At 38.5% G+C, this 20,250-nt stretch overlaps 1 protein-coding gene across 1 annotated transcript; it reads left to right on the forward strand.

Annotated features, from left to right (window-relative positions):
- The first annotated feature begins 851 nt into the window (after positions 1-851).
- LOC117574271 (uncharacterized) lies at positions 852-20,249 on the forward strand. The gene is made up of 16 exons (XM_034258017.2): positions 852-1,020; positions 1,105-3,011; positions 5,344-7,631; positions 8,528-9,089; positions 13,533-13,793; positions 13,861-14,051; positions 14,117-14,562; positions 14,629-14,851; positions 15,177-15,268; positions 15,875-16,521; positions 16,603-16,754; positions 16,814-16,881; positions 17,220-17,362; positions 17,423-17,544; positions 17,609-17,965; positions 18,033-20,249. The coding sequence occupies exons 2-16, from the start codon at positions 1,203-1,205 to the stop codon at positions 18,190-18,192; spliced, it is 7,521 nt and encodes a 2,506-aa protein (XP_034113908.1). The 5' UTR covers positions 852-1,020; positions 1,105-1,202; the 3' UTR covers positions 18,193-20,249.
- The last annotated feature ends 1 nt before the right edge of the window (position 20,250 follows it).

The raw sequence follows: 20,250 nt of genomic DNA on the forward strand, positions 1-20,250 counted from the left end.
GGTAATAAAATACCAACTGGAATAATATATCTCTAGAGTTATGTGAGCGGAACTACGCTTACAAGCACTCTGAAATGCAGAGAGCAGAGAGCACTTGCAATGCTGAAGCGCAGTATAAATCAAGCTAGGGTATTTCCTAGCTGAACATTTGCCACTAATCTGTTCTTACACACATATATGCTTTATTTTTCTTTTCGAAATTCCTTTATACTCGTATTTGCACAAGATACTCTCCGTACACGCCTTGGCGAAGCATCTGTTGACGCTGTGTAAAATAAATGGAAGCTGAAAATATCATTTAGTTGCCCGAGATTTAATTATAGCCAGCTGAAGTGCTAGCATGACATACATAAATTAATATGAAGTTGGATGTGCGATGTGTTGTGCTGTGTTTATTGAATATGGTATTATCCATGATTATCCTCTAAACGGGGTGTCTGCCAGTTTCACACCTTTTGCAAAGTGCAGACAAAATATAAAATGACTTGAAATCTAAAATTAAATTACAACTATTTTAAATTATTCCCAGTTTAGTTTGTTTCCATGCCAAGTACTTTAAGTACTTCATATCGACATTATCTTTTTATTATTTATTTATTTACTTGCTTCTCTGAGTGAATCTCTTTTGACATTCCTGTCTCTCGTCAGCTGAAGACTAAATTCCCTTAAATATTTACTATACTTAATAAATGAATTACAATATGACATTGTATAAAATAAAAAAGATTTAATAATTAAATGAAATAACTTGTTTTTAATATAGTTTGTTTTATAGTGAAATATCATGTTTTGGTTTAACTAATCCAATCTGATCGGTTTTAGGGTACATGAAAAGTCATCTCAACAACATTTGCAATTGTAGCACAGCTGCCTGATTTACGATTAGCCAGAAAGAAGAGAGCACAAGATTGTGTGTGTTTGTGTGTGGCATTCCAAACGATTAGGAGAATACGCACGGTCATTTAAATGGGGACAACTCTAGTGATATCAACAGTAATTGCAAGTGTGTAGCAGCTGAAGGTAACAGCAGACGCGACAATGAGTGAACAACAGCTAGATAGATAAAATCTAAAAATAAAAATGTAATTATTTGTATCATTTCAGTAGACGGACAGAGACTTGAAGGATACTAATTAGGAGGATCATTTGCGTGCTATTAATATTAGAAGTGGAATATCAATGTTAATTTAGCAGTTAAACTAATGCTGAACAAGGCGTTAAAGCACTCGAATAGACAGCCAACGGAACCGATGTTCATTAAGAATGTGCGACAGTCGGAAAACGGGACAGAGGCAGACAAAAAGAAGCAATTGGTAATACGAAAAAGCAATAATAATGAGCATTACGATCTGCAAAATGAAAACGAAAATCAGACGCAACAGCAACAACTACAACAGAAGCGAGAAAAGCTTCGGCGCACTACCGAAAATGGTACAAAAAGCTCGCGAGCTTTGGCGTTCTGCGAGAGTTGCTGTAGAGAGAGACACAAACAGCAGCAGCAGCAGCAGCCGGAGCAGCAGCAACAGCTGAAGCAGAAACAGAAGCAAAAGCAAAAGCAACAGCAACATCAACAGCAGCAACAGCAGCCTGGCATTGTAGCTTTTTATCGGTCGTATGCGGATTCAGTGTCTGATTTGTCGTCGTATCGTTTTGTCTCCGATGAGGAAGAAGCCAGCGATGATGCTGATGCCGATGCCGCTGCCAATGATGCCGATACCGATTATGATGATGATGATGATGCTGATGACGATAATGACGTTGGCGTTAGCTCGCTGTTGGTCCCGTGTATAGAAATAGAACAACGCGAGCCAAAAACATCAACTATCACACCACAACAACAAACAACAACAACAGCAACATCGGACGAGACGGAGACAACGGATAAAGCCTTAAAAAAAGCGAAAACGACATACGCGTCATCGGTTTCCCAATCGCGCACAGCTCGCAGCGTGTCACCAATAATTTGTTGTTATAAAACTATTGACAAAATAAATCAGCGCCAGACAGCCGAGCAGGAGCAACAGTTTACTGAAGCGACAGCCGGAGCAACAGCAGCAGTAAGAGAGACACCACAGACAACACGTTGCTGGCCGACTGAGTCGCAAGGATATTCGAATAATTGTGGCAACTATTTGCGTTCCTATCGTCGCTATCCGCCGCCCGTTCCGCCCAAGCCCAAGTATCGCATTTGCCTTGAGGTGACCGCTTGCAGTGGCCTTGCTGTCGATGCTGAACCCGCGCTGAAAACGCGTCGCCTCGAAAGAGATGGAGACGATAAACGAACATTAAACTACAGTGGTAGTAATCCATTGACGTTGACGTCCACAAATAATCATAACCGTGGAGACGGAATTAGCAGCTGCTGTGATTGCCAGAACGCGCTGCCAGTGGCAGCTGAAAATAGCTGCAAATTGCATGCCATTGAGACAAATAACAACAACTACAATTGTAAATTAGATACAAACGCAACGTCGACGAATCGAACTTGTATATTGCGCTACGATCGTTACGGGCATCTGAAACAAGAGTTTACGATCGCGCATAGTGAATCGCCATCCTTGTCGCCATTGCCATCGTCATCGCCTTCGCAATCGGAACCGGAACCGGAAACTCAACCGATATCGGTATCGTTATCGTCGTTATCGGAACGCGTTCTAGTTAATCGACCGGCATTAAACACGAATCCCTCGGACTTGCATTTAGTGAAATATTCGCCTCCTGTGAATCGAGCAATTGCTGACGTTGCCGATGTCCATATAGATTTAAATTTACCAAATGATTTAATCTCAAATTGCAGTGAGAAAAGCGTCTTTATAGACAATTTAAACAGTACAAACTCAAACCCATCATTCGCTAGCATTTCGGTTCATAATCTAACCTATGCCAGCGGCTATCTACTGGACTATTCATTACCCCAGCAATCGGTTCAGTTCAAGCAACTTCCGGTTATCCAGACATTTGATTGTTCCGCATACGCTTATGCACCACTGGGACAAAGGTGGCAGACAGATGTAAGTACCAATGAAATAGATAAACTAATTATACATAGTAAATGACAATTAATACTGTAATCAAAGTCTAAAGTTCCTTAATGTATATAACAGCTGCTATAATTACGTAGTATGCTTTACATACATATATTGGGATGGATATATACAATATATTCTATGTAGATGGATACAAATGCAATTTAGTTGAACATTTTCAGTCATTAGTCGCCGTCGATTCTATTACCAAAAATGAATCATTTAGAGGTGTGAGCATTATTTCATTTTGAGCATATTACGAAGAAATCCGCCAATGTGTTTTTTCTCCTGCTTGAAAAAGAGATCAAAACAACATTTCACTTGCTTCTTTTTTTTTGCGCAAATTGTAGCGTATACTTGATGAAGAAAAATAAATAAATACTTTATGAATGAGTTCAATTTTCAAAAATGTCATGGTTCTGTGCCGTTAAATGTTTTGTTTGTTTTTTCTTTTTTATCGGGCATCAACACAAAGTTTGCGTTGATCTCTCAATGAATATTTTATGTGTGAATAAACATTTTTAATAAATAGCAGGCAATTCTTTATTTCCATAGCAAGAAAGTTACTAAATTTGTTTCTAAATTAAAAGAAAAATGTTTTAAATGAATAAGATGCTTTATCTTAATAACAAAAATATATATATGTATCAGATTTGTCTCTTAATTAACTCCTTCATATCTTAAACTATTTTTGTTTGATATTTTATATTATTTAAATGTTACATAAAAACTTAAAACTTAAATTTGTATCCAATTAGTATTTAATGTTTTTAACTATTTTAGCTTATTATTGTAATTTTCTAAATAATCAGATCATTGTCATATTTTAGATTGCGATTAATTTAGTATTTGTGTTTCGTGCTCGTGATCACGTTCTCATCTCTAGATGGGCCACCCTAATGTATATTCGTATGCATATGTATCTTAATAGTATCTACGTCTATAAACATACAACTTATAGAATGCATGTGTGGATATATGTATTAATGTATGAATGTATTCGTATTCGTATGCGTATGTATGTAAATATGTTCGCACGCAGCACACGTTCCTTTCAGGAAGATGCGAGATTGTCAGTTTCAATTTGATTACGTATGTATGAACGTACGTACGTGGATGTACATATACTAACATAATTACGGGTCTCCTCCACATATACATACATACATACATACACAAGTACATCTGTACATTCATATATAATTGTGCTAGTGGTGCCATAATTTGTTTGGGATTTTGTTGTTCTCTGTGATGTGCTCTGCTCTATCTCTATTGTGTGCTTTTTGTAAGATTGTTTTAATATACATATGTATGTAGGAGGTGTGTGTGTATGTATGTAGCCATACATACATACATACAGTCATGCATACGTAGTAGCCACATGTATATTTTGAGTTTTCCTGGCCGCTCTTCGGGCTTATTCTCTTTTGTATTCGATATAAATTCTTGTTGTTTATACTAAAAATATCACTGTGTGCGTATATACAAAAGTGATTTTCTTTTGTGTATGTGTGTGTGTGTATCTGTATCTATCAATGTATATGTTCGCTTGTATAGTCATGGCATTTTCTGTTTTGCCTTACATTGATCGCTGCTGCTTTATGTGTCATTCATTGTGCACCAAACAACATAATAATAAAGCTCAAGATGATCTGGCGCCCAAATAGTTAGAAGATATCCAGGTAAATTTTTTTTTAAATTTTATTAACTCCACAAGATATTACCTTAAACTGATCGGATTATACTCTATGCCAACTGTGTTGTATAATTTCAAACGAATTGTAAAATAAATGAGCAGTGCACGACTGGATTAGGTAAAAGATACATACTATAGTAGCGTGTATCTATAAGATATATTTTCAGTATTTCTCACAGTGCGAAATTGTTTTTGAATTTCTGTTCTAATTTTATAGAGTATTGCACTAGTCAGTTATTTATAAACAAGTCAGTAAAAAACTTCGTGATGTAAACTCTTCAGTTAGCTTGTCAATCTGTCTCCCTGTTGTTCTTCATATTGTGTATATACTGTGTGACTACGTAGGTCAAGTACATATATTTTCAAGTTTGCAGCCCCCCCAAATCGATAAACAAAGAAGTTCTACATATGTAGAATATATCGCAATTGTTTACTTCTGCGTTCAGCTACTTTTATACTATCTGCAAAATGATTTTTTGGCAATTTTAATTGACTCTTTTTAATGTTAGACTTTATGTATTTTTTACATGCATTTCTCATTTGCCAGAATGTTGCATAAACCTAAAAGATAGAGAGAAATTTCGCTTACCTCTTTTCGACTCTTGTCTCTTTCGTTGACAGCGCACAATGGAGAAACGACGTAATACCTTGGATCGCTTTCAACTTTTAGCTTTCGGCCGCAAATCATCATCGACAGCTGCTCCTGCCAACGATTCGCGATCATCGAGCAGCGGGGATAAGCATCGCAAGATATCCGATCGATCCGAGCGGCTCAAAGAGTTGACAGAACTTTTGCGTGGCAGCAACAGTTCGCGTGCCTCATCGACACCAACACCACCGCCAATACCACCGCCACGCAGGCCGCGAATACCGCACAACGGATCGGGAACAAGTGGCAGCCTGGATCTCCAGGATGTGGCAAGTAGTCAGGCTGCTCCGAATGCTCCGGATCACGATGAGATGCCGTCCACTGCGCGCAGTCAATTACAAAAGCAACTCAGCACAAATAGCAACAGCAACAATAACAACAATAACAATGGCAGCTGTAGCGGCAGCGGCAGCGGAGGTGGCAGCAACAGCAGCGGTAGCGGTGGCAGCGCCGCAGGTGGAGGTGGCAACACAAATACACAACCCTCAACAGCCGCACGACTCTTTCACTCAATTAGGCCAAACACGAGTCTCTCCAACTTGGAAGCTTTCATGTTGGGCAATCGCGAGAAGTCGAAATCATCTCCACCGCTAACTGTGGGCGATGAGCTCGATCCAGCCAGCAGTAGCGAGTGGGCAACCCAGCTGGCCGGAGCAGAGTCTCGCAGTGGCAGCCACAATAGCAACAGCAACAGCAACGCCGCAGCAGCGCACGCATCGAAAGGCAAATTACCATTTCGTTCTGTTTCGTTCTCGCAAATCGATTGTAAATCAACTTTAAGTGCTTTACGCGATCGACTGCGTCGGGACAAGGCCATTGAGAACACGCCCACGCCCACCCCGACGCCCTCGCCGTCGCCCGTTCCTCCGCCGCCGCCGTCGTCGTCGTTATCTGTCGATCTGTTTTACGAGCACGAGCGTTCGCGCATTATTCCCGACCCGGGTTGGGTGCACATACCCCTTAAGAGCACTGGGGTCTGCATTAATCTCAACTACGGTCAAGAGAAATCGCTCGAACACGTTCTCGAAGACGTCCCAGACTCTATACCCGAAGAGGATATTTTCAACACAGACAGCAGCAGCATTGTCGGCATTATCCCGGCCACGGCGAGCAGTGTCATTGCTGCGCATGCCAAGATGGAATCCCTCTCGGACACTATACACTCGGAGGGCGAGTACACCGCCAGCGAGGAGTGTCCGCCGAGAATTAAGGCAATTGATCCGCCCATCATTGTGGAGCCCGAGGCAAGTCCCACAGCCAGCACACCCAATTTGGTCACATTGCTGGAGGAGTCGGCACCTCCGTCGGATAATGTGCTGCAGACAGCCACAACATGTTTAATCCCAGTGCCGGTTTACGAATGCGCCGCCCAAGAGTGGCTGGAGACGCCCGCCCAGGAATGGGTTGAGTTGGCGCCCGAATTTGGCATTGTGCCACAGACCACACAGCCTCCTGTATCGCATGCCGCCTGCAAGATTACGCAACCGGAAACGTTGACGACGGCGCTGCGTGGCGATTTATTACCCACCATCTCGGTGAGTCGCAGTTCCGAGGAGAGTGACGAGCGTGGCAAGGGCAACGCGTCTCCCCACTCCGAACAGGGTGAAATGTTTAATCAATCTGTGGATGAGCAGCGAGCACAATATAGTCCCGATGAGCTCGATTTGGAACTGCGCCATTCAGATGCAACGATTGCAACGCCGCGCCACAGCTCAGGGGAGCGGCATAAGCGGCATCTGGAAAAGTCGACGAAGCGCAAAGGCATGTACATAGATAATTCGGATTGGCATCGACGCGTGGAGCATCCGCATCCTGGTCTCGCACTTGATATATCCATAGCGAACTTTCAGGCCATTAAGCCGGATTCACCGACGGACGAGTCGCACAGTCCGGTGATGTTTGACCTGAACACACCGGAAATGGATAAGGGTTCGCCGGTGTGGCGGGGATCACAGGAAAAGCCGCAGCTGCTAAGCAGCTTTAGCTGCCAGAGCAGCGAGGAAAAGGACGATGCCAGCAGCAGCACCACCAACAACAATAATAGTAAAACTAATACGTTCCTGCAAACTGATTCCATGTCCGATACCGAGGAACGCATCAGTTGGAGTCCAACGCCCACCGGAGATTACGACCACAAGCGCTATTCAAAGCGTCCGCTAACTGTGCGTGGTCCATACGGTCAAATGCTGGAGGCGGAGCTGAAGAAACCCAATCGCATGCATTTCGAGGAGATACTCGAGGAGCTGCGCGAGTCGGATAGGTGAGTTTGTCAACTGGGATTTGCACGATAATCTTTTTATTTCTATAACTGCTACAGAGAAAGGTATTTCAATTTAGTGGAAAGCGCAAAGAGTATAAATCTGTTCTTGATTTGTCTAAATAGCTGTGTTAATGTACAGTCTGCCCGTTTGTATAAATACCTAGTTCTCTGGGAGTATAACAGCTAGATTTATTAAATTTGGTCTCCAAACTTCTTGAAGACACAGTTTAAGATTAATGTGTCTTACGTTGCTTAAGACAATACGAATGTTATTTTAAAGAGTAGTTAGTACATAATAGTATTATAAACTAAAAAGTTAAAAAATAAATATTTTTAAAGAGTGAAAATCAGTTGTTACTGTAATAGCTGCTTTAGTCACACTTAAATTTGTTAACAATCTTTTATTGTTTTTGAAAATTTGGTTTCGTAAATGTTAAAGTAAAAGCAAACTCGTTTGGTCACATTGAATTTTGTAAACTGTCTAAATGTGAAACACAGATTAAAAATCTTTATTGATCTTGAAGATTTTGTTATGTCTGAGATAATACATTAGGAATTTTGTACTATAAATAATTTTCTAGATATATATAGTATATTGTAGATATTCCATAAAAATGCAATGTTAAAGTCGCTTTAGTCACACTCAATTTGCTATAATGTTTAATTTTGGAATTCGCAATAATGCACATTATTAATTCTGATAATTTTACAACAGATGGGATAAAAACTCAAAAGTTTATTAATGAAATAATTTTGCAGAGCGAAAATCTGGTGCAGTTTTACTTCACTTATTTTTATAGTATTCTGAAAACATGCGTAGCGGGTATTTCGAAGTCAGATATGCCTGATTACTAACGTGTAGTTTTCTTCTCTGTGTGTTTGTGTTCTATCTATAGCCAGTACTCGCGCAACGCTGTAGCAAAGCCACTGTCGGCGGGCAGCACGCGCAACAACATGCCACAATATTCAAATTCAATGCGTGTGCGTAAATCAAACGCATATTTGCCGGTGCCGTCGCATGCACGCGCCGCGTCGACTCCATCGCAAATCGAGCATGTCAGTAAACAGGTGCCAACATTGCCCATCTCAGTCTCCGCAAAGGACCTCAATGAAACGCTGGCCACTGCCGATAAGCAGGCGCAGCATCAAATGAAACGTGCCGCATCCGAGGCACCCGCAACAAAACCGCATCACAGCAAGCGCAGCCAATCGATGAGTGCGGATAGCAAAAGTCAACATCATCACGGTCATCATCATCATCACAGTCATGGCTCCTCCAAGCGTAATCCTGATGCCACAAACAGCAGCAGCAACAGCAACAACAATAACAACAGTAGCAGCAACAAGTCAAAGGCGCCACATGCCACTAGCGTGCCACCCACAGCAGCCTTGTTGGCCGAGCTGTTGAAAGGCTCCAGCGAAAACATGCTCTCTGAGCAGCGCAAAAAAACGATTGCGGTGAGTAAAAGCACTCCTTATGTTTATCTACTATGGAGTATGATAGACTTTTTTTTTAAATAATTTAAATATTTATAAATATTAAAAATGTTTATTAAATATGTAATTTCATTCAGTCTCAGTTCATCTTGCATTTCGATCTGTACCTTAAACATTTTTGTGTTTTCCCTATCATTATTAATCGGTTGGTCATTATACATTTTACACACCGGGAATACCGTACATGTGCACGCATGTATTTGTGTGTGTGTGTGCGTGAGCGCCACAAATTTGTATTTGGGAATCGCACTGGAAATTGAAAGTGCGAGCGTGTGCGCATGCTCCAACAACCACTGCGCGTTGGAAATGTGTCAGTGTGTTAGAAGAGCGCCTCTATGGGCCATTTTATTTCATTTCTTTGTTTCGCGCATTTGCTGCGTTCCAGCAACGCGACGGCACCGTGGTTGAAAGCCGCATAAACATTTATTAGAGCTATTGCGAGACCAGCTTTGGCAATTAAAAATCATGGATTGTTATAACAATGATTTAAATTAATCACTGCTCTGTCTGGCATATTGGTAATTTATGCATCTGCTTTTCACATGCATTTATTTTCTTTGTGAGCTGTGGTGTAATAAACATTAGTTGAGTGATCATAAATGGGCCATAAGGAATGAAATGGGAAATGGGTAAAGGGAATACGAAGTGCATGGCGGCTGTGTGTGTTCTCTTTGTACTCTTTGGCGGACACTTGTCGCATGCAGACCGTGCCAGTACTTCCAATTTTATCGCAAAGAGCAAGTTTGACGGGGCGGCCTTGTTATGGGTGGCTGTTTTCGATTGGAATATGAAAAATGGAAATGGAATTTAAGTGTGTATTTGGCACAATGGAATGTGTTTTCAACGTGTTGAGCAGCATACTCCTGTGCAGTAGCAGCAGCAGCAGCAGCAGCTAGTTGTATGCGCCAGCTACAATACGAGTATTAAACCGCTTCACATTCACTCTCATACTCTCTCTTACACACACACTCGCTCGCTCACTTTCCCATATGAAAGAACAGAACACAACAGAGACGACACCTATATTGCGGGCGGCTGGCTGCTCTTGGCTGCTCGCTCTCCCGCGCAGCAACAGAGTCTTCTCCGCCAACACCAATGCGCGCGTTTAAATTCTTATTTGCTTTTTGTACCTCGGTTGTGTGGCGAAATTTTTCGTGTTTCGTTTGTTTTATTTTGTGTGGTGTTGTGGAAAATACATTTAAATTAAACGAAAAAAATTGCGGCAGACACACACAAAAAGCATTATCTGCAAAATAGCCAAATTAGCCAAAAAAAAAAATACAAATCATAGTTGAAATCGCGCAAACTTACAAGTACTAAAATAATCAAGTGGTTTACAACAAAATTATAATATTCCTCTACTTGCAAAGACTACGTTTTTACTTTCGACCATATACACACCCACACCAAACACGCACACACAGACACATGGATATGCATATGTGTGCGTGTAAACACTTACGGATGAAAACAATTTAAAATTCTATGTGTATAATTGCATTTAGATTAGTGAAACGGATAGAGGAGCTAAACTGTTTCCAAGAATGAAAAAAATACACATATAAAACAATTAAATATAAACATACTCTAATGTGTATGTGCCAAAGTGTGCGAGACAGTGTGTGTGTGTATGTATGTACATACGAAAGCATCCCAACCTCTTGTTGCGCTGCGCAGCTCAAAAACTTTGTAAAGTGTAATAATTTGTATTGAAAATACAAAATACACATGCTAACAAAATAGTATTAGTATTGGTAAATCGCACTTGTGGCTTACATTTTCCCTACTAGGCAAAATACACACACAACTTTCGAATTGTGTCAAGATAAAAAATCGGATAAATATAACGGATAATTCTGCATAAAACACACTCAAGCATACATTCTTTTGCATACCCTGGCTTTATTAGATACACATACACGTACATACATTGATTTGCATGTTGCGTGTGTAAGTGTGTGTGTATTTACTTGCCATCATGCATAGAACAGATACATTGAGTATCAAGAGCACTTTACTTATGCGTATTTTCTCCCATATAAATATATGCGCAAATGTATGCTTGCATTGGAATCCCTAACCCACACACTCACACACCGACACACACACACACACGTACAGTAGCGCGTACAAACGAACCAAACTAATACATTCATAGAACATACACTACGAATCGAATCAAATGTTGCGCAAAACAACATAAATAAATAAATTAAAGTTATCGCCCACGTGCCGAATACACTTAATAAACGTTTATCGAAATGCTCTTCGCCCCTCTCTCTCTCTTATTAATGGGTTCTGTGTTCTGCTTAGCGTCCATTACAATACTATTTGAATCTCAATAAATTTATTGAACTGTGAACAGAAACTATAAATTACAACTAATACGCATTCGTTAATAGAATGCAAATCTCAGAATGCAAATTTCAGCTACAACGCATTTGCAAATTGTTTTGTGAAAGCATTGGAAAATTTGAAATATTAGTTTACTAAAGTTTACAGAATCGCAATCATTTTTCGAAATGCAGTCTTATTAATATCTACATTTGATTATTGACTTTTATCGACCTTAACAAGTGGAATTACACTGGAATTAAAAATAACTGCTTATGTTTATCTTGAAATTTGTTGAGTCACGTTAACGAATCAATTCAAAACATTGAAGAAATTTTAATAAATGAATTTTAAAATCAATACATCATCATCAATTACAAAAATTTATAGTGCATTGATACAAAATTTAATATAACATATAAATGCTGAACTCAATAAATTTAAATACAATTTGAAACCCTTTTTTAATGTTTAATTATCTTTGATTATTTTAAAACATGTAAATGATTATTTCTGAGAACAATGATAAAAAGTAAAATCAACCACTAAAAATTTGCTAAATATTTAATTATTTTGTATCAATCGATTTCTAAATTTGTACTTCTACCGTTATCTGAACCGCTGAAAGTTTTGGTTCGTTTCGGAACCGGTTTTGTCAACCTTGCTATTGTGAACATATTGCATAAATTAGAGCAATTGTCAAGTTAGTGTCGCTGAAATACCCTTGGTTTATGTGGCACCGGTTCGGTTCAGTTCGGGCGATGCGACTTAACACATCACAACAGAAGAGAAGAGAAGTGAAGAGAACACACAATGCGAGTGTACAACAACGCAGTTTTAAAGTGTCATTATCAAACCACATAACCGATGATGGGCAAAGAAGCCACAAGGTTACCATGGTCGTCTGTCGCTCTCACGACTGAATGAACAGCCACAACAACTCAATATACTAACGTGTATTTACGTGGGCCGTAGTCGTTCTCCCACTCGACATCTACGCAGGCAACCCAACCGAACTGAACCGAACCGAACCCAACCCCAGCATGACAACCCAATGCCTGACTGCCTTCCTACCTTCCTCACAATACATGTACTCGTTGTTCCTGCTCCTCCGGTATTATTAACGCCAATGCAGCAACACAGCACAGCACTGAACAGAACAGACAGAACACAGACCTTAGCATAGTTTTCATTTTTAGTTACCTGTGTTTTATGGCTGGGCAAGCATGCATGCGGCTTCAATAATGCGCTAAATTAATTAAACATACTCTAGGTACAATCAATTCATTTAGACACAGACACTGCAATAATAATAACAATTACAATAAAACAACAAAACAATTAGAAGTTTGTTTGGTTCTGTGTGTTGCAAGTGAGAGTGAAAGTGAAAGAACGGCTTAAAAACGGCATCAATCATAATCATTGTTGAACAAGTGCAAACTGCAAAATGTCGCACAATCGGGAAAATCTACGTTTAAGTTTATTGGATTTGCAAGCAACATTGACGGCACCATCGAATACGGTGGCTGCCACCGCACTGTTGCCACAAACACACGGACAAGTGACGCAGCAGCAACAGCAACAGCAGCCACTGGCGGCAGCATCAGCTTCAGCCTCTGGCTCAGCCTCAGTCTCAGCCTCTGCATCGACATTGCCATCGAGCAGCAGCAGCAACAGCAGCAGTGTGTCGCAAGCTGTCTCGCTGGCGACAACCACAGTGGCAAGGCTAAGCAAGGCTGGCTTTGGTGGTGTTGGCAGTGGTGTTGGTGGTCCTGGTGGTGCGAGTCATACGAATGACAAATGTGATAGGCTCAAGAAAATGACTTCAATCACTTGCTCCGACTCAGAGGATGACTCGGAGCGGCGAGCGCAGTACGAAATGAGCTGCAAATGGAATCTGGGCGGTTATGATGGCGTAAGTCTGTTGCTGGTTTTTTAAAGAGTGGAAAAGATCAACACCTTTCACTTTAATCATTACTTATTATACCTATACTTTAAATTTGTTTTTAATTTGCAAATTTGTTCCAAGTAATTTCTCAAACTAAATCAATTTCGTATCTCCCATTTCAGGACACACGCAGTTATGTGGTGCAGGAGATTTATCGGAACGAACAGTCCTATGTGGAATCACTGCAAATCGTTGTGCTCAAGTATCTGAAGGTATTGAAATCCCCAGAGCATGCTGGCATGATTGATACCCGCACTGTGGATGAGATATTCTTTATGGTGCCCGACATACTGGAGATACATGAAAAGTTTCTTGGCGAGTTGAAGCAACGTCTCGATGACTGGGATATACAGCAAAAGGTTGGCGATGCGTTTATCGAAACGGTGAGCAATCTTTCGCTTATTAAACTTTTGAATAATTTAGCACTAAATAAAGTAAATATTTAAACAGTTCTCGAAACTTGAAGTACTGGAAGTGTACACATCATTTGTTAACAATTGCAATCGGGCCAAGAATGCCATTCGCTCGATGAAGCATCAGCGACCCTCGTTTGCCAAATTCCTGGAATCCACAGCCCGCGAGCACAAGGGTAAACTCACCTTGGACAATCTGCTCATTAAACCAGTACAAAAGTTTCCCAAGTAAGTTTAATAATATTATAGGGTGTATTTCCCTTTTTTTATACATATTGTTTATTTCCTTACAGCTATGAGCTACTCTTCCAACGCCTGATCAAGCACACGGATCACGATCATCCAGATCAGAAGCATTTGCAGGATGTGCTCAAGTTGGTCCATGACATATTAGTCCACATCAATTGCAAGGAACGTGAGATTATGGAAAACGGACAGAGAGAGGCGACTCTTCGTGAATTGGAGGGTGTCATTGAGGGCATCACCGATCTAATAGCTCCTGAGCGTCAGTTCTTATTGTTTGACTTGGTGTCGATGCCATCGGGTCAAGGAGCGCGCAAGGATCGTGGCTTTTTCCTCTTTAATGATCTGTTGGTCTTGACAAGCATCAAAAAACGCAGTGGAACTATTCGTAAACCAAACAGCTCAATATGTCCCGGCTCAGTGGCAAGCACTTTGGATACCAACAAATACAAGTTCCTCACCAAAATCTCATTAGATTGCCTAGAAATTGTTAAGAGTAAGTATCTATTAAGCCAAACATCAAATTCCCCATTACTATACATTTTTGTTTTTAATATTTTAGCTAAAGATGAGAACATTAAGCGCATTGTTAGTGAAATTGAGAACCTGGCTGAAGACTGCAATAAGCTGCAACAAATCACAGATATTACGGCATCTTTAAAATCCCCTCATCAGTATCTGGAAGATGTTATACGGGAACTGCATCGTGATATCCAGCGACAGTTGTCCGAGCGACAGACAAACGATACACAACTCAATATGCTGGAGCTGACAGTAAGCTCACCGTAAGTTGAACTTTATTTACCAGCTTAAAGCTGCGGACTTTGTTCGCGTTATGTGGGAGATATACCAATTTTTATTTTTTTGAAGTCAATTATTACAACAACTCACAATTATGAAAATAAACCATATTTTTTCGTGCCAATGCATAAATTTGCTACTTAGTAAGAACTTGTCATACAAATTTTAATTTGTGACTTAAAATTTGTGTTTTTGTTTTAAACAATATAACCTTTTCGCTTTCTTTTGGGTTCAGTTAGTAATTTAAATTATATACATATATATACATATAGATTAATTTTAACATAATGAATAATTTACATTTTTTAGGAACGGAAGTCAAAAGCTGACTGTGGTATTTTCTAAGACAGAGAAGCGCACCAATTGGGAAGAATCATTCAATGAAGCTAAACAAAAGCTGGGTACGTTATTAATTTTAAATAAATATTAGAATTAAAGATATAACCTAAATCATTCAAACTTAGAATCCGTAATCCTTTTTAAATATTCTGTATCTACTATTATTTACATAAATAACAATTATAAGAAATTCCTGTAAATTCTCAAAAATTGACTTAAAAAAGTTGTTAGTTTCACATTATTTATTTATTTTTTCCTAGAAGAAATAGTTAACAAAACATAGATATATAGGTTTATTTAAATCCAAGGAAATCTCTCAAATCTAAAGAATAATTTTGAACTAATTGGATTATTTGTTTTTCATTTTATGAAATGTATAAAATGAAAAACAAATTATCCAATTCGTGCAAGAGTAAACAGACAAAACCAACAGTTTAATAACATTTATGATACAGAGGGAATTCCCACTGTATTTATTTCACAAAATGTTGCACCATATAATTAAGCAGATAGATAATCGGACCGAGGCAAAACACCGAAACGCCATCAATATCAGTTTAGTTGTATATTTATTACTGGATGATTGATTGCCGCTGTTTCGTAAACTATTGTGTTGGCAATTTGTCAGTAAATTATTAATGCATATATTTTGATTATGTTATTTGTAGCCGCCACACTCGAGCGCCATCCCATACCGGAATTCCTCACCTCCATACCGATACGGAAGACACGTGCGGGTCTGCAGTTTACCTGTGCGGCAGCCACGTTGAGCGACAAGCGCGATGTTTGGGTTTGCAACAGCGATGGTTATGTGGGTCAGGTGTGCATCATGTCGCTACACCCGGAACCCAATGTGACCAGTTGTAATGGAGTCTGCAATGCTCGCATCTTGTGTGTGGCCTCGGTGCCGGCGTACAGCAGCAGCGATGACCCCTCAGCACACAGTGGTAGCACCCAGGAGGATAAGCAGCCGCAGGAGTTGCGCAGCAGCAGTGCACCGCATCAAAGCTACACACAACAGCTGCGCGATTATCGTAAAAGCATCTCCCCCATTGCCCAACCCGTTTCGGCACTAACCACGGCCGCTGCCGCTGTCTCGGTGTCCGCATCGTCGTTGGCGACGCCGGAGAAGAAGAAAATTCCCACGCCCATTATTGGCAATGGCGCTGAGGGCGCCGCCAGCCAAAGTGATACTCAGCTAGATTTAAATTTAAGTTCCAGCGATGATGAGGCGGATGCTGCCCCAGCTGCGCCCATTGAGCAACGTGTTCCCAGCCCCGCTCCCTCATTGCATGCCACATATCATATGCAGCAAGTAAGTAACTACATATTAAAAATAAAAAAACAAATATTTAATTGGTATAAATGGTTAATTATGGCGTTTTTGTTTGTATAGGACTCCAACCCCGAAGAAAGCGAATGCAATCAATCAACCATGTGGATAGGCACTGAAGATGGCTGCATCCATGTCTATAACAGCACTGATAACATTCGCATTAAGAAAAATCGAATTAAGATTGAACATCATTCAGCTGTCTTTTCCATACTGTAAGTGTATAAACTGAATATAATTTTTAAATAATGTTACTAACTCTTTTACTTCACAGTTATCTGGACAATCGTGTTTTTGTATCATTGGCAAATGGCGATGTTTGTGTTTATCTTCGAGACGGTGGTAAGTGATAATAATTATTAAGTAAATCTAATAAGGTCCATTATGTGAAAACATCGTCGAGTCTGTTGAATTTTCAATAATATTTTTGCTATTATATGCAACAAAATTCACGTTCAGTTATTAATTGATTTGCAAAGAAATTGATCTATAAGATTTAACATTATTGTGTACTTGTGACGTAAATCTTGCAAAAGTAAACTTAAAATTATATGTTAGATGATTGGCAAAAAGAAGTTACGAGTTAAATCGATTTTATTATCTAAAATATAAAACTAATATAATTGTATTTAATGGTTATTTAGAATATATTTTACATTATTTTCTATTACTTTTTGCAGCCACATCTTGGAATACCTGCTTGTCGCATTGTCTTTCAATTGGCACTGTTACCAGCCCAGTAACAAAATTGCTTAACGTAAATGGCAAATTGTGGTGCTCAATACAGGGAATAATTAAGGTTTTGGATACTGAAACATTTTCGGTATGTGTTTTCAAATGCGACTTAAATAGAGAATCATTAACTATATCGATTAATTTGCAGGTTGTTAATCAAATCCAAATCTCATCAGACTCGAAGCCAATTACGAACATGACAGTTGCCAATAATTATGTATGGATATCTATACAGAACTCAGCACACATTAAATGCTTTCATTCCAATACGTAAGTCGTCTGCAGATACTTTGTGTATGAATATTTAAAGACATAATAATACTAATTCTTGCAGCCACCAATTGATTACGGAAGTAAATCTTGCCCCCGCTGTGAATAAAATGTTATCGAATTGTGACGAGATTATTCGACAACATAAGGCCGCATGCCTTCGTGTAACTTCGCTGCTCTGCTGTAAGGATCTCATTTGGATCGGCACAAGTGCAGGAGTACTGCTGACAATACCCACCCAGAGTTATGAGAAAGGTGCACACAATATTGTGCCCACGGGCATACCTCATGGTCATACCGGACACGTTCGCTTCCTTACGTTTGTGGAGACGCCATCACCAGAGGCGGGTTCCCAAATGGCGGCAGCGGCAGCTGGACGTGACACTGGCAGCGGCACCAGCGATGAATACACGAAACAAGGGTGAGACATTTAATGAGATTACTAATTTTGAACTTTTGTTTCAATCATCATTTCTATCCTTTTGCAGTTCAACGAAGAACGCGAAATCCAAATCGGAAACCAAAAATATATTGATTATATCGGGTGGCGATGGCTACGAAGATTTCCGAAATTCAGGTGCCAATTCTCTTAGTGAAATTGCTGGACGCGAGGACAGCACCAATCATTTATTGATATGGCAAATTTGAAGCAGAAGACGCAAAAATCGCTGGCGGTTATTGCTTTCCAGGTGGAAAAACAACAACTGAGGTCGACTTTTAATGCAACAGCGTATTTGATATGGAAAACATAATGCTTGAAAGCGCAATTGAAAGTAGACTGCCGCGATTTTTATTATAATATATATTCTTGACAAGTTGTTTACCAAGTTGCCAATACAAAAACAAAACAAAACACAACTTTAACAAATTGAACGTTGGTTCGAACTTATTGCAACCGTTTGTATATGTTTAAATTTAATTATCCTTTCATACGATATACAATTACTATATACATATTTACATATTTATATTTACCATAACTGAATAATTAGCTCGGTTCAGAATTTTTTGAAATTTATGTAACTTCTATTTAATAACATGAGAAAACAAAATGAGTAACTAATAGTGCCAAATATATTTATTGCGCCACACATTCTGAATGAAATTATTAAATGTAAAATCAATAACCACAGCTAGACCCAATGGAGCTGCTATAAATATTTCAAATCCTACATACAAATATATATACATATATAGAATAATGAATATTTTTATAAAGTATAGCAAGTATGCGGACTAAATGTAATAAATGTATTCTAGTTGGAGCTATGTAGACATACAATACATGCCTACAAACATGATAATGAATACATACTTGAATACAAATATTAATGTACATACTACATACATACATACATACATACATATATATTGTACTTATGTACAGATGGCAATTTAATTACAATTACAGATTACAATTACCATTACAATTATGATAACAATTAATTTATCCTTATTTAATGATATTTATATTAGATGTAGTCATACAAGTTCATATGAAATTAAAATTAAATCAAACACTTTATCGAATTTATTCTAAAAATAATCATTGGATAAACATGCAAATACAAAAACCAGAAAATAATAATCATTAAAATGAACTTATGAGAAAAAGAAAACAAAAATCATTATGCTAGACATAAATTAAATTCGATGTTTGCAACCAAATAAATTTATATACTAGTATAATTGCTAATCGTTTTCAAAACGCATTGTAATAAAATTGTCATGCAAGAGAATTGAATTTGAAAAAAAAACAAAAAACAAAAAAGAAAAACAAAGCTAACAACCCATACATACCAAGTGATATTCGAGTGTTTTGGGAATGTATTAACTACCGTAACTTACGAGTATGTGTATATTTTTCGAAATAGCATGTTACTACTACCTTTAACTTGACTACTGCTAAGCTCAAAATATATTCGCAGTTTTGCGTATAAGTTAAACAACAAATATATAATTACAAATTTAAATGAAAAACAATCCTTTTTGAGCAGTTAGAACCATTATTAAAAAAAAAACAACTCTTTGGTCAATAAAACGTGTGTTTTGTTACGATTTCACGAAACTTAATTCTGAATTTAATGTAATTTCATGAATTTGTATAGCGACGTTAACTTAACTCTTTTTACTTTCAATTTTGCAATTCACTAGAATCATTTTTGTAATGTTGATAACATATTTGTCGCATTAACTGCAAATTGAAAATATTATAAATTCCATAGCTTAAATGTAGTATTTATTGTTACTGAACAAAGTTGGTTTGTTTGATTCATATTGTAAATCCATAGCTAATTTCTGTTCTTGATATCAACTACCATAATTGGCAGACTTATGAAATATACAAATGTGGTAATCTCTGCTCTGCTAAATGCAAATGCAAATGCTAATTGTAATAAGTATTTTTGTTAATTTATTTCATTTTGATGGCATCGGACAATTGTTATCCTACCTCTATAAATACCAGCAGGTGTTAGAATAGAAATTGAGATACTTATACCAGAAATAAATCGGAAACAGAACTGTAATAATACATAGATTGTGAAATACATATATGTAGATTGTGAAACAATAATTTCCCCTTTACAAATTGCAAAGTAAGATTTAACAATAAAACTAATAACGTGTAAAATATAAACAAACAAACAAAAAAAAAACAACCTAAAAACAAATACGGTTATATGTGTATGTTACCTGTTAAATAAA

This window comes from Drosophila albomicans, chromosome 2R (assembly GCF_009650485.2).
Source record: "Drosophila albomicans strain 15112-1751.03 chromosome 2R, ASM965048v2, whole genome shotgun sequence".
In the NCBI taxonomy this organism is placed as follows: Eukaryota; Metazoa; Arthropoda; class Insecta; order Diptera; family Drosophilidae; genus Drosophila; species Drosophila albomicans.